A 14,922-nucleotide genomic window follows, 5' to 3' on the forward strand; every position below is an offset into this window, starting at 1 on the left:
TCACTGTTGTGGCCTCTCCCGTTGCGGAGCACAGGCTCCGGACGCGCAGGCTCAGCGGCCATGGCTCACGGGCCCAGCCCCTCCGCGGCATGTGGGATCTTCCCGGACCGGGGCACGAACCCGTGTCCCTGGCATTGGCAGGTGGACTCCCAACCACTGCGCCACCAGGGAAGCCCTGGATCTGTAATTTCTACATCCTGGGCCACTTAAGATTCAATTCCAATCCAAAACAATGAATAGTCTGTATTCTGTAACCCATCTTTCCTTAAAATGGTAACATCGCATCTGAAATCCAAATGATTAACAAAACGGAGCACACATAGCTACGTACTCTAATCTGGTTTTTAAGCTGTTCGGCCTCCTGCCGTAACTGGTCAAGTTCACTCATCTTCTAATCTTAGTGCTCTTCAAAGCCACCTCAAAGAATCTTAGATCTGAAAGAGAAAAGCACAAAAAATTAATAAACAATGAGTAATTTAATGAAGCAGGTGAGAGAAGGAAATTGAAATTTTGAGAGCTATGGTTTCATTACAAATCAGAGTACCTTTCTTTAGCATTCATAAGAAGGTATAAAATGCCTACAAGGGCTGGGTTAACAAAGTATAATTACTATTATACACAAGCTTTACTCAATGACAACGTCTAACAGACTATTCAAAAGGTGGTGGTGGGCTGAAGAAAGAAAAATCTGTTTAGAAGCAGGTTTCACGAAGGATTTGGGTCTCGCTTTTATAAACTAAGACTGACGTTCAGAATAGCTCTCACATGAAAACCCTGGGGTTGTTAGTTTAGGAAATAGAGCACAGCGGCAACCTGGCAACCCAGCACCTCAAAGCCGTGTCAATGATCTTGAACCCATGACTTCCCAGAAGACATCAGAACGTTCACACAGTGATTCTAATTGTTTTTTGGTTTTTGTTTTTTTTGGCTGCGTTGGGTCTTCGTTGCTACACGCGGGCTTTCTCTAGTTGCAGCGAGCACAGGCTACTCTTCGTTGCGGTGCGCGGGCTTCTCGTTGCAGTGGCTTCTCTTGTTACGGAGCATGGGCTCTAGGCACGCAGGCTTCAGGAACTGCGGCACACGGGCTCTAGAGCGCAGGCTCAGTAGTTGTGGCGCACGGGCTTAGGTGCTCCACAGCATGTGAGATCTTCCCAGACCAGGGCTCGAACCTGTGTCCCCTGCATTGGCAGGTGGATTCTTAACCACTGTGCCACCAGGGAAGTCCCACACAGCGATTCTAAAAAGACTCAGTTTGGTGTCCAACAGGCCTCTGATTCAGGACAACTTACTCTCCCACCAAAATGGGCTCTGGGATCCCAGGAGAATCAGAAACAACACCGCAGTCCTTATAGGTACAGGCCAAAGTAGGCTCAGTACAAGCAGCCCTGCTGCTCACTCTTGACCCTGCCCCACCCCCAGGCTCATTAGACAGTATTCCTGAAATCAGGGTCAAAACACAATTATCCTATTAAACAAGAGACTTATTTTCCCAAGGGAATGTCATAATTGGGGGTTGCATTTCTGTCCAAGAACGTAGCTGTTAGGTCAATCCTAACTATGACCAACCTATCACAAAGCTGAAGATAGAATTACCATCTTTTAATCACTTAAGAATACAATTAGCTCCCACAGGCAAACACAGCTTATTCAAGGGCCTCAATTTCCTATGCAAACACAGAGGGGAGAATTCTTCCATCACAGATTTTGTGTGAAAGTCACAGGGTTATTATAATATACACCAAATATTTAATTAACAGTAATTATTTATTTTCTTAAAATGGAAACACATCTGGGGGAAATAATCTGGATGACCCAAGAAACGTAGTTGTTAGTTCCCAGTCTAGATAAACTTTCCTTTTCTGTACAAAAGCATTCAAAATAATTGTTACATGGTCTATATTACAGAATACTTACTGAGAAAACAAAAATACCTTTCCCAATAAAAAGCATCTTTAAAAAGTATGCGTTAAGTTCCTGGTTCCTGCCCTCACCTGCACCCACCAGCCCACGTCTATTCACAGCCACAAAACGCCATTAGCTGCCGGGGCGGGCCGGGCAGGAAGCAGAAGGGGAAGTGCTGGGCTTCTAGGGGCATCAAGTCCCTCGGGCTGACCCTAAATGAAAGTCTGCAGAACTACCAGGAAAGGCCTAACGGGGTGGGGCCGTGACAGGGAGCTGAGGCATCTCAGAGGATAAAGGCAGGGCCTGCCCCTCCAGCCGTCCGGGAAGGCAAGACAGTGATACCACTGTTCCTAGAGGCATTACTTCAAGTGGGTGTTGTAAGCCCGGGCAAGCTTCGCCCACGCAGACTCCCTGGCGCCTCCCTGGACAAAGGGAGCATGGCTGGAGTTACCCTATGTGATAACCGAGCTCATTCTCTCTCTCGTTTTCATGTATCAAAGTCTGAGGACTGCAGCTGATGAATATTAATGTATGAAATAATAACTAACAGTGCCAAAAGAACACGAAATAATTTTAAAACAGAAAGCTGTGCCGATGTGTTTCCTGAGCTTATGGACGGCCCTGCATCCTCCCCACCAACCCTGGCGGCCTGTTGCAGCGCACGTGCATTTCACACGTGATCAAATTATACTATAAGGACAATCCGGCAGAGCCCGGGGCAGTTTTATCCCAGTAACACTCCCCACCCGCACGTTAAAGAATCGTTCTTAGTCTGTGCAGAAGCTGCTTCATTCAATCCTTCCAAAATCAACGTGAACAAAGCTAACAGCTAATGCTGTCATGAGGCTCACACTGAACTAAACGGCTAGTTTCAGTCAACAAACCATGTATTCAGATCCTAATTTAAACACTAAAAAGCTAAGCTAGTTTTTAAAGTAAGGACAAAACCAACCGACTCCTAGGATCGAGATAAACAGAGCTTTCAGAGATGCTAGGTGGTCTTCAGGTAAAGACCCAAATCCTAGTATTAGATGGAATAGCTCCTGAGATATTAAAATTAAATATTTCTTTTAATTAGATGCTTTTTTAACATATTATAAAAGAATACATATCAATACATGATAATCACCCAGCTGTATTGCTTCAAACTAGAGAAATTAATTTATTGAAAACTTAACTATCTTTAAAATGAGAAGCTCCAATTCAGTTATCTCTCAAAATTTCAGAAGCAATAATACCAATACTTGCTGACTTCAATCTTTAGTCACAAGCAAAGAGAACAAAACCAGATCTATTTCTCTTTCATCATTAAGTAACATAAATTATTAATACTGCCTTTTGATTACGGCTCTCTCTACGACCAGTGTCCACATTCAAGTCACAATTAGGAGACTCAAAATTCGTATCGGTTAATTTTTAAAGAAAAGGGTATTCATATCTCTACTACCAATAAAAATAAGTGTCCTGAAAGGCCCTTTTTGATCTCTACAGTCTGGTCAGAAAGAGAAACCTACTGGCAGACATTTAAAAATTTTTTTCAACTACATTCTTTAGTCTACATGTTGAAGGTGTATTTTTTAAAATCCAATCTGGAAAAGAAGTTATCTGCAGCTGGCCTCTCACCGATGGAGGGACACTCCAGCACGCTCACCTCTCCCCGTCGCCCTCTGGGCACTGGGGTTCGCTCTGACGTGGCACAGTCCAGGACCTCCTCTGTGGGGCACACACACATCCACGATGGACAGCCTCCCGTGCCTTGAGCCAACGGACACTGAACCGGCCTCACAGGATGAGTGTGAAGGGACCGGGCAACACCACCATCACATAAGACCAAGCAGTCGACACTCCCCCAAAGAGAAGTTGGCAACCCACGGACAGCAAGGAGCTGTCCTGCACACTCAGATACAGAGTGGGACGAACGGGAAGCAAAAACTTCCTAAATCCCACAAACTAAAAGTTCGTCCCAAATGCTCTTCTGTGAAGATAACAGCAAATGAAAGAGACAAGGTACAGAAAAATATATAAATGATGACATTTCTCCTTTTGTGTATTATAAAAAGAATAAACATCTATGCTAATGTAAGCAATCTTTTTTCTATATACACAAGAAAATGTTAATGGCTATTTTGGGGGGAAATACACAGGAATAGGGGCAGCTCTGATTTTTCACATTATCATATATATAAAGGAAAAAAGACAAATTATATATGTAAAATTATATGTGTATATACATTTTTTTTTTCCCCAAAAAAGTTAACTGGTTATCTGGGCCGTTGAAAGAAGCATTCACAATTCTTCCTCCATACTTCTCAGTTAAAAAAAAAAAGCTAGTAAATGTTAACAGTTTACTGGGTGAACCATTACATATCACTAGGAACAATAATGGAGATAGTATAAAAAGCTAGAAAAATGCTCATTATATGCTAAATGAAAAACAAATTTGTGTGTAATCATTTTAGCTATTTAAGAAGGCCAAAAACATACCTAATGTAAAAACACATGTAATAAGGCAGCATTTTTGTTAGAATTATTGGTCATATTTTTCTCTTCGTTTTCCAAATACTGGACATGCAGTTTATATTCCTTTGATCACAAAAAATGAATGTACATTTTAAAGGTCTTACTTACATGTAACTGCTTTTGCTGTTCTCTTCACTATCCTTAGTCCCCCAGAGCCTCTGAGAAGCCCACCATCAGGTTTACGTGGCCTGGGCTCCTTCTCTCCTCCAGGGCCAAAGTCACGGCTAAGCACTGGCCATGCTGACTCAGCGCACTGACCAGCCTAATCCACTAAGACAGGACCTGCTGAGAGTCTCACTTCTGTTCTTTATGACCCACATCTGCCACCAGCTTTTATTTAGAGCTTGTTTTGGAAATACTTTCCACAGAAATTTAAGTATCTTAAAAGCAAGTATGTGAAGTGATCTGCCCCTACTTTAGGTTATACCCAGTATCTCTGTAAGTTAAAGTGTTAACATAATTTTTTATTTAAATATTTCACATCCGTGACATAATATACTTTGCGATTAATGCAGCACCACGCCCCTCTAATCAAGACCCCTGTAAAGTCTAGCAAGGACACTTCAAGGGCCCCCAGTGCCCCAGTTATTACCCAGTCACTAACAATGATATGAGCTGATATTAAGGATAAAATGGAGTGACTGCATCAAAATATAATTTCAGGTTCTGGTTTTGCGACACACAAGGAATGTGACTTTCACCTGCTCACTTTCCACTCCGGTCTGCTGACTGCACCACAGGAACGACAGCCCCAACACCGCAGGGCCAAGAAGAAAACTAACAAGACAACTGTAAAGGGCTCTGTAAGCCTTTCTGTGTGATCAGTGATCAGACTACGAAGTGCATCCCCCACAGAGCAGCCTCCACGCACACGCGGGTTTGCGACCCACAGGAAGGCGGCCCGGGACGCCAGCCACCGGTGCCCGTGCTGCACTCAACGTCCTGGGGCAACAGCAGCCCCGCCGAGCACCCCACGCCACGGGGGCAGGAGTCTGCCAACCTGCTCGGCCACACGAGTACCAGTACCGCACCTCACCTCCAGACAAAAGAGCATTCTGAGAGAGGGGAGTTTGCATGAGGGATTTGAATCAATTTCGCCAGCTTTTCTGGTTTTTCTTCCATTCCCAAATCCAAGTTAATGTCCGAAATCGAGACAGCACAAGTCCAAAGGGCGATGGACAGCAGTCAAGCCCTTCCTGGGTCACAGCTGCTTTAACAAAACCCGAGCAGCGAGGGCAAATCCCCAGGGCGCGGGACAACTCCACCACGCGACACCCGCAGGCTTCCCTAGCATGGGAAGGTATACACCCTGACAGATTTAAGAATAAAATGATGTGTCTGAAATTCGCTGTGAAACAACCGAGGAGGGAAACGGGAGAGCACAGAAGAACAAATTTGGTCGTGAGCTGGTAATTGCTTTAGTTTGGTGATGGAGTTCCTTATCCTATTTGTTAACTTATTATGTATTTCAATTTTCCATTAGAATAGTTTCTGTTTAAATGTTAGAGACCTTGAATCTTGATTTAAAATCCAAATCTACAGAGAAAACCAGGAAAATCTGAATATCGTCTGGGTATCTGATGACAAGGGGCTGCTGCTCTTTCATTCGGTGCCATAATGAAACTGAAGTCCTTAACCGTGAGAAACGCTTCTTACTTATGAGTGAAATGATATGATTTGGGGACTTCCTTTAAAACACTCTGATAGTATTTGTAATGAGGTGGATAGACCTAGAGTCTGTCATACAGAGTGAAGTAAGTCAGAAAGAGAAAGACAAATACCGTATGCTAACACATATATATGGAATTTAAGAAAAAAAAAATGTCATGAAGAACCTAGGGGTAAGACAGGAATAAAGACACAGACCTACTGGAGAACGGACTTGAGGATATGGGGAGGGGGAAGGGTGAGCTGTGACAGGGCGAGAGAGAGGCATGGACATATATACACTACCAAACGTAAGGTAGATAGCTAGCGGGAAGCAGCCGCATAGCACAGGGAGATCAGCTCGGTGCTTTGTGACCACCTAGAGGGGTGGGATAGGGAGGGTGGGAGGGAGGGAGACGCAAGAGGGAAGAGATATGGGAACATAAGTATAACTGATTCACTTTGTTATAAAGCAGAAACTAACCCACCATTGTAAAGCAATTATACCCCAATATAGATGTTAAAAAAAAAAAAACACTGATAGGAAGAAAGGAGATTAAACAAAACTAGCAGAATTCTGTTAGAGCTGGATGATTTCATAATATTCTGCCTGTAATCTATGTTTGAACATTCTCTTAATAAATTTTTTTAGTCATTACTTCTTGGTATTGTTTGACTACATTCATACAAGTATGTATGAAATCTGTTATATATCTCTTAGTTTTAAAAATATAGGAGCACAGGGATCTCACAAGCAGATCGTGTTGTATTTTGACATGGATCACGCTGCCACGTTAGCTGGTTGTCTGTGAGAAAGAGACAATCCGCAAAATTCTCACATTTGTCTGAACAACTGAATGGTTGACCATGGAGGCTGGTATGTTTCAAAAGTGACCAAAAATTAAGTTTCGATGAAACATTACATCAGCTTCTAAGAAGCAGCAGATATCAGAATATTCAATACAAAGTAAACCACAACTAGTTTTTAATATGGGTGACCAGCTGGTAATGGAGACTAAAAGAGGAAACCTAGTTACACACAAAATTCCCGTCTGGCTCTGGATTAAAGTATCCAGCAAATTTTTACACGTTATTTTAAAACTGACGTGTGTGTGTTACATTTTACTAGAATGCAATGATTTAAATAGTCTGTCCCCAACATCCAAGATACCTCACGAGATTTTCCTGTATCTCAATTTTCTGATGCAAATTTTAAAAGAAAGCTCACAGCCCTCATTTAAGTGTTTACTGATGGTGCACACATAGGCCACTTTTACTTTTCACATCTTACATTTATGGACAATGGAGTCTACACTCTTCTTCTAACTGCTGTTTAGCTCCAATTTAAGCGCACATCCCCTTAAAGCACTAGGACAATGTAAGAAAATGTAATCATTCTGACCAGAACTAAATTTATACAACAATCGTACATTAGCTCTGTAAATAGAAATAAAAAAGATACAAGATATAATCTATACATAAAGTGAATTTACTTATTAGCCTTACAAAGGTCTGATCACTACGAGGCCCCCAGCTGATGCTCTGTAAGAGGGAAGAGTCTCACTGCCGTTTACTACCTTCTAAAAATAAAGGTTCTTGTACTCTTCAAATCACAACAGAACCTACACATAACTTCATAAAGTCACTGATAGTCAAACGCCACATACACTCAAACTGAATTTCTGGGAACCCATGTGTCACTTTAGGAAATCCACGCTAAACCCAGACATCACGGCAGTGGAAAAGCCCCCAAGATGGTACCATGCTGACGTCTGGTCTGATGCCCCGTGAATGGTTCCAACATCACTCCAGCACGTGCTTTCCTGATTTCCCAAGACCCAAAGCCAGTCCTTGAGTGAGTGGGGTCGTAATGGGGTTAAATGCATCCAAAGGGATTTACTGCCTAACAAAAAATCAAATATGTACCAGGACTTCCCCAGTGGTCCAGTGGTTAGGACTTGGCACTTTCACTGCTGGGCTCGGGTTTGATCCCTGGTCGGGGAACTAAAATCCTCCAAGATGCGAGGCGCAGCCCAAAAAATAAAAAATAAAAGTTTAAAAATCAACCATGTACCTGAGAACAACAGGAAAGTACTCCAGCCCCACGGACAGATTGCAGAGAGCACAAAAAGTAAAAAACATATTTTTTTGTAAGCCAGCTCCATCCTCCCTCCACAGAGATGTGCCTCATCAAGCAGGTAGCAATATCAATAGCCGCAAATTCCACCGTCTGTTCATCTAAACCCATCATTCAGAAGGCACTACTTAGTTTTACCATCATATGCAAACTATTTATGGTTGCTATGCAGTGTCACATTTGAAAATTACTATAGAGAATTTGCATTTCAGGGCTTCCCTGGTGGTGCAGTGGTTAAGAATCCAACTGTCAATGCAGAGGACATGGGTTCCAAGCCCTGGTCCAGGAAGATCCCACATGCCGCGGAGCAACTGAGCCCGTGTGCCACAACTACTGAGCCTGCACTCTAGAGCCTGTGTGCCACAACTACTGAGGCCTGCGCACCTAGAGCCCATGCTCCACAACGAGAAGCCACCGCAATGAGAAACTCGCGCACCACAACGAAGAGTAGCCCCTGCTCGCCGCAACTAGAGAAAGCCCGCGCGCAACAACCAAGACCCAACACAGCCAAAAATAAATAAATAAATTTATATAAAAAAGAATTTACATTTCAGAACACATTAAAACATCTGATAAGAAGTATGTTACTGAAAGCAAAGTTGCAAACATACTGTTATTTTGCTGAATAATTTAAAACCCAGACTTACTTTATTTAAGCTATCATATGAATACTATTTTGTGCCTGTTAAGAAAAATTCTTGAACTAGAAGGGAACGTGAATCTCAATCCACCTCACATTTCTAGCTAACAAAGTACCGGAGCAGGCCTAGAAGACCCAGGGGCCCTGGCAGCACGGACCGTGGGAGTCAAGGGAGCCCGAGCGGGCATTGCTGCGGGGGGCGGGTGGGGGCTCAGGGAAGGCAGAGACCACCTGCTGCCCAGCTCCGTGCTGCCCAGGGCCCACCTCTGCCAGCTGGCACCTGCCTAGGCGTGGCAGGAATGTGCTTTCCACCACCACCCCCAATTCCCAGCATCTCCCAGCCCCGCCCCAACACGCAGCTCAGGCTCCCCTGCTTCCTTCGAGGCTGGGGGATTCTGTCTTCCCACCTGAAGGCAGCAGCCAAGGTTTGTCCGTGATGTGAAAAGTGGGCCATGAGAGAGAAACCCTTATGGACGGGACGCATAACTACACCCTTGCTGACAGTTGGAGAGATGTCCTAAGCGACAGCCCAGGGAGCTGAGGTCTTGTTCTAGGTGAGCAGAGCTGCCCTAAACTGCTCCTCTCAAAACCGTCAATTCAGACAGCCTACAGCTAGCATCTCCCCACAAAAGATACAGAAAGTAAAAGAATGACTCATACTCATCAAAGTATATTAATTTCTTCTGAATATGTCTTGACTTTTGCAAAACAGCTCTGTGATTCTTCGACACCCATCTCTGCTGAGCGGTTCTGCTGCAGGAAACAGGGCGGCCTGTCTGCGTTCCGACCAGGCGTGGCACCCAGGCCGAGTCCGGGAACTGGGGCCATTCTCCCTTTATCAGCAGTGCTCTTGGTTTCGCTCTACAAACCCCTTATTTGTCTTCCTCACCCCTGTCTACCGAGCATCTGCTGTGGACAGAAGACGCTGTAGCTCCATCCCCCGAGACCAGAGTCTAAACGAACGACAGACGAGGCCAACCTCACAAGCCGGCTCAGCAAAGTCTATAGGGTCTCACCACTTGGATTCCTGACTGCTTCAAAATCACATAAAAGGTGATTCACAATATACTCTGAGGTCATAGCTGACTTAGGACCCCTTGCCGTGTAATGTCACATGTGTCCTCACCACCCCCTAGGAGGAGGTTCAACCAATTGTCCACACAGTAAACAGGAGAAAAAGGAGTCACAACCTACCCGAGGTTCACAGTCACAAACGGCACTGGCCACGGTTCTGATTCAGGCCAGCTCCAGAGTTAACCATGGAGGCCCTCTAAGCAATCCCTAACTGGCTAGAAATGGTCAAGGGACCACAGAAAGAAATTTCACTCCCTTAATCACCTGCTCCCACACGTCATTCCAGGAGGACAAGCTCTCCAACAACGATGCAATGGAAGTTAACACCTGGACATGGCCTTCTGCCCCAGCCGGGGGGAGCAGTGCTTTATTCCTAATGGAGGTATCCCCCCCCCGCCAGGGGTAAGAGATCTTAGGTTCTCCACTGCTAGAGGCAGCATCTTAAAACCGCTCTACCCACCAGAAAAAATTTTTTTTAATGTAAACTGGTGCAGTCACTATGGAAAACAGTCTGGAGGAGGTTCCTTACAAAACTAAAACTAGAGTTGCCGTACGATCCAGCAATACCACCCCTGGGCATGTATCCGGAGAAAACTCTTAATTCGAAAAGATACATGCACCTCAATGTTCATAGCAGCACTATTCACAATAGCCAAGACATGAAAGCAACCTAAGTGTTGCTTAGAAACACTTAGGAATGGATAAAGAAGATGTGGTGTATATATACAATGGAATACTGCCCAGCCATACAAAAGAACGAAATAATGCCATTTGCAGCAACATGGATGGACCTAGAGATTATCATACTAAGTGAAGTCAGACAGAGAAAGACAAGTATCATATGATATCACTTATATGTGGAATCTAAAATATGACACAGATGAGTTTATTTATGAAACAGAAACAGACTCCCAGACATAGAAAAGAAACTTATGGTTACCAAAGGGGAAAGGGGATGAGGAGGGATATATTAGGAGTTTGGGATTAGCAGATGCAAACTACTATATATAAAACAGGTGAACAACAAAGACCTACTGTACAGCACAGGGAACTATATTCAATATTCTGTAATAAACCATAATGGAAAAGAATATGAAAACGAATATGTATATATAACTGAATCACTTGCTGTACACCAGAAACTAACATAACATTGTAAATCAACTGTATTTCAATTAAAAAAAATTAAAACTGCTTTAACCATTAGTTCAAAAACTGAATGCCATCAGTTCAGGTGAGCTGCGATTCAGGTTTATGAGTTGCCAGGTGTCACCTCCAGGCCCCAGGCTCACAGGACCCAGTGCCTAACTCATCTCAGCTCCTACCCATCTCCTCCAATCAGCTCATCGCTCTAAGCAGGCGCTGTCTGATACAAGTACAACGGGAGCCACATGTGGAATTCTTAATTTTCCGTCAGCCATATTAAAAAAGTAAAAAGAAACATGGTTACATTAATTTTAATAATATATTTATTTAATCCAACCAAAAACGTTATTTCAACATGTAATCAATATAGAACAATTGTAAGTAGGCTGTTTTGCACTCATTTGTCGCACTAAGTTTTCCTTGTTTTGTTTTTTTGGTGGAGCCATGCGGCATGCAGAATCTTCCCTGACCAGGGATCGAACCTGTGCTCCCTGAGTTGGGAGTCCTAACCACTGGACCGCCAGGCAAGTCCACACTAAATTTTTCAAGTGCAGGGTGTATTTATAGTTCAATTTGGGCGAGCCTCATTTCAAGTGCTCACCAGTCACATGTGGCTAGTGGCCACCAGCTATCGTAGTGGCCAGCACAGCACTGGGCCCTTCTCATCTCTTCACTCATACAGCAGGCACCCAACTAGAGGCTGCCCGGCCCACTTCAGTCTCCTCCTGAAAGAACAGGAACGAGGCTCTCCCCACATGGAACTAACCCGTCTCCCAGTTCAGACACTGAGCAAGATGAGGTGGTCTTCCCTGACCCCAGTATCACCTCCCCTACGTCGCCTTACAGATCAGCTCGCTCACCTACCGGATGCTGGCAATTAGGAGTGACAGCAGAAATCACAGTGGGAGGCGCGAGGTCCTTTGCAAGTGGCAGCTCAGAGAGTGGGATGGGAAGACAGGGCTGAGCCAGTGCTGGACAGCAGGTGTGAGTTACCCTCACCCAGGTCGCCTTTCCCTCTGGAGTCACAGGAAACGGCCAGTGACCCTTTCTCCTGAATCCTTCTGTCTGATGCACTAAAAAACCCATCTGTTCTTCCGTCCTGTTCTCCCTCTACAGCTGACCTTGCTTCCCAGGTTGAACACAGAGCCTAGTACATACCCCTTCAAACCCGTTGAGGCCACAGAGGAAGTCCCACTTGAAGGATTTCAGAGCCAAACTTCATACATAATTGATGCTATCCGAGAAGTGAATGGCACACACCTAGTAAGAAGGTCTAACTGGGAAAGGTGGCAGGGACTGGACATCAACTGCACACGACAGAGGCACCTCTGAGAGGCTGTAACCCTCAAGTTTGGGGGGAACTCTGCTCTTAGCTGTGCCACTTGCACTCCAGTACGCAGACGTAATCTTTGCTTTTACACTCACTTCCTGCAAACTACGATGAGCACAACTGGGTCTCCCATGTGCCTCTGCACGTCCAGCCGGCCTGCGCAGGACCGGCTGGCAGAGGCAATGTGGCTGCACCTGGCTGCGGGCCGCACTTCTGACTTCCAGACCCCACTCTCAGTACCAGGTGGCCTCCACCGAGATGACAATCTCTCTGTGCCTCTGAATTTTGGTCTGAAAGTGGAAACAGTAACACTACCTACCTCACATGCTATGAGGACTCAATGAGAATCCACATAAGGTCCTTAAAACCTGACTGAACCACAGCAAATGCTCACTAAATCGAACTCGTTACAAAAGCAGTAAATAGGCTTTTCCACCTGAAATGATTTTTTTTTTTTTTTTTCGGTATGCGGGCCTCTCACTGTTGTGGCCTCTCCCGTTGCGGAGCACAGGCTCCGGACGCACAGGCTCAGCGGCCATGGCTCACGGGCCCAACAGCTCCGCGGCATGTGGGATCTTCCCGGACCGGGGCAAGAACCCGTGTCCCCTGCATCGGCAGGCGGATTCCCAACCACTGCACCACCAGAGAAGCCCCCTGAAATGATTTAATTAACAGAAAACTTCTCCCTCACCTGTCACTCTTCTGACCCAGTCAGTGGAATAGGCCCTCCGCACAAACGAAAAATATGGGCGGCAGGAGCCACCAGCGTGATACAGGGGGTTGAGCAGGCAGAGGCAGGGCCTGCTCCTGTGCTAATTGCTCATTTAGCTTAAAAAATATCTTTACTGAAGGTAAATAACACAATAAACAATTACAATTTGATACACTCTGACATATTATACATCTATGAAACCACCACCTCAGTTAAGGTAATGGACACATCTACACCCCCAAAAGTCTCCTCGTGTCTCTCTGTAACCCCACCCCCGACGCCTAGGCAACCACGAATCTGCTTTCTGTCACTACATGTAAGTTTGCATCTTCTAGAGTTTTATATACGTGGAATCATACAGTATGTACTTTTCTGTGGTCTGGCTTCGCTCCCTCAGCATGGTTACTTCGAGATGCATCCATGCTGTTGTGTGTCTTTACACGGACGTCTGCCCTCGTTTCTCTTGGGTAAACACCGAGAAGTGGAAAGGCTGGATCATACACAGCAAGCATACGTTTAACCTATTAAGAAACTGCTGAACTGTTTTCAACACGGTTGCACCATTTTTCATGCCCACCATCAGTGCATGAGAGTCCGGCGCCTGCACACCCTCGGCAGCACGTAGTATGGTCAGTCTTTTCCATTTTAGCCACTGTAATAGGTGGTTGGTGGTGTCTCGTTGTGTTTTTTTTTTAATAAATTTATTTTATTTTATTTATTTTATTTTTGGCTGCGTTGGGTCTTTGTTGCTGCACGCGGGCTCCTCTCTGATTGCGGCGAGCGGGGGGGCCACTCTCCGATGTGGTGCGCAGGCTTCTCACTGTGGTGGCCTCTCCCGTTGGGAGCACAGGCTCTAGGTGTGCGGGCTTCAGTAGTTGTGGCACACGGGCTTAGTTGCTCTGCGGCATGTGGGATCCTCCCGGACCAGGGCTCAAACCCGTGTCGCCTGCACTGGCAGGCAGACTCCCAACCAGAGAAGCCCCTTGACATGGACCATTTTTGTTACAATATTGCTTCTGTTTTGTTTTTTTGGCCACAAGGCATGTGGGATCTTAGCTCCCCAACCAGGGATCGAACCCACACTCCCTGCATTGAAAGGCAAAGTCCTAACCACTGGATGGCCAGGGAAGTCCCCTCGTTGTGGTTTTAATTTGCATTTCCCTGATGGCTAATGATTTTTCACGTGCTCATCTGCCATCTCTCTATATTCTCTGGTGAAGTCTCTCTTCAAATCACTTGCTTTTTTTTCAGGTTGTTGTTTTCTTAATATTGAATTTTAAGAGCTCTTTACTTATTCTAGACATAAGTTACATAGAAAATGTGTGATCGGCTAGTATTTTCTGCCAGTCTGTGGCTTGTCTTTTCATTCTCTTGACAGTGTCTTTGAAGGAGGAGATATTTTTAAATTTGATGAAGTCCAATTTATAAATGTTCTCTTTAATGAACTGTGTCTTTGATGTCATTAAGAAATCCTTGCCTAACCCAAAGTCTCAACGATTTTCTGTTTTCTTTTAGATGTTTTCTAGTGTTAGGTTGTGTCTGATTCATTTTGAGAGTTAATTTTTGTCTATGGAGTCAAGTTCACTTTTTACATATGGATACCCAACTGGTCAGGCACCTAATTCATTCGTTTTAGTTTTGTTTTTCAATTTAAAATTATTTCAAGGACTTCCCTGGTGGTGCAGTGGTTAGGAAGCCACCTGTCAATGCAGGGGACATGGGTTCGAGCCCTGGTCCGGGAAGATCCCACATGCCGCGGAGCAACTAAGGCCGTGTGCCACAACTACTGAGCCTGTGTGCCACAACTGTGCCTA

The 14,922-nt window shown here is 44.9% G+C and overlaps 1 protein-coding gene across 2 annotated transcripts in view; it reads right to left on the bottom strand.

Annotated features, from left to right (window-relative positions):
- The window catches only part of GNB1 (G protein subunit beta 1), a 42,543-nt gene that overhangs the window by 26,771 nt on the left and 850 nt on the right, over positions 1 to 14,922 (bottom strand). The window contains exons 1-2 of one of the 2 annotated variants that reach the window (XM_007448938.1): positions 4,531 to 4,579; positions 332 to 434 (exon numbers count right to left, since the gene is read on the bottom strand). In XM_007448938.1, coding sequence (XP_007449000.1) covers positions 332 to 388 — 57 coding nt within the window. In that variant the 5' untranslated portion in view covers positions 389 to 434; positions 4,531 to 4,579. Of the gene's footprint in view, positions 1 to 331; positions 435 to 4,530; positions 4,580 to 14,922 lie in introns of those variants that run through there. The other variant, XM_007448937.1, reaches the window with a different exon arrangement.

Source organism: Lipotes vexillifer, unplaced genomic scaffold (assembly GCF_000442215.2).
Source record: "Lipotes vexillifer unplaced genomic scaffold, Lipotes_vexillifer_v1.1 scaffold835, whole genome shotgun sequence".
Lineage (NCBI taxonomy): Eukaryota > Metazoa > Chordata > Mammalia > Artiodactyla > Lipotidae > Lipotes > Lipotes vexillifer.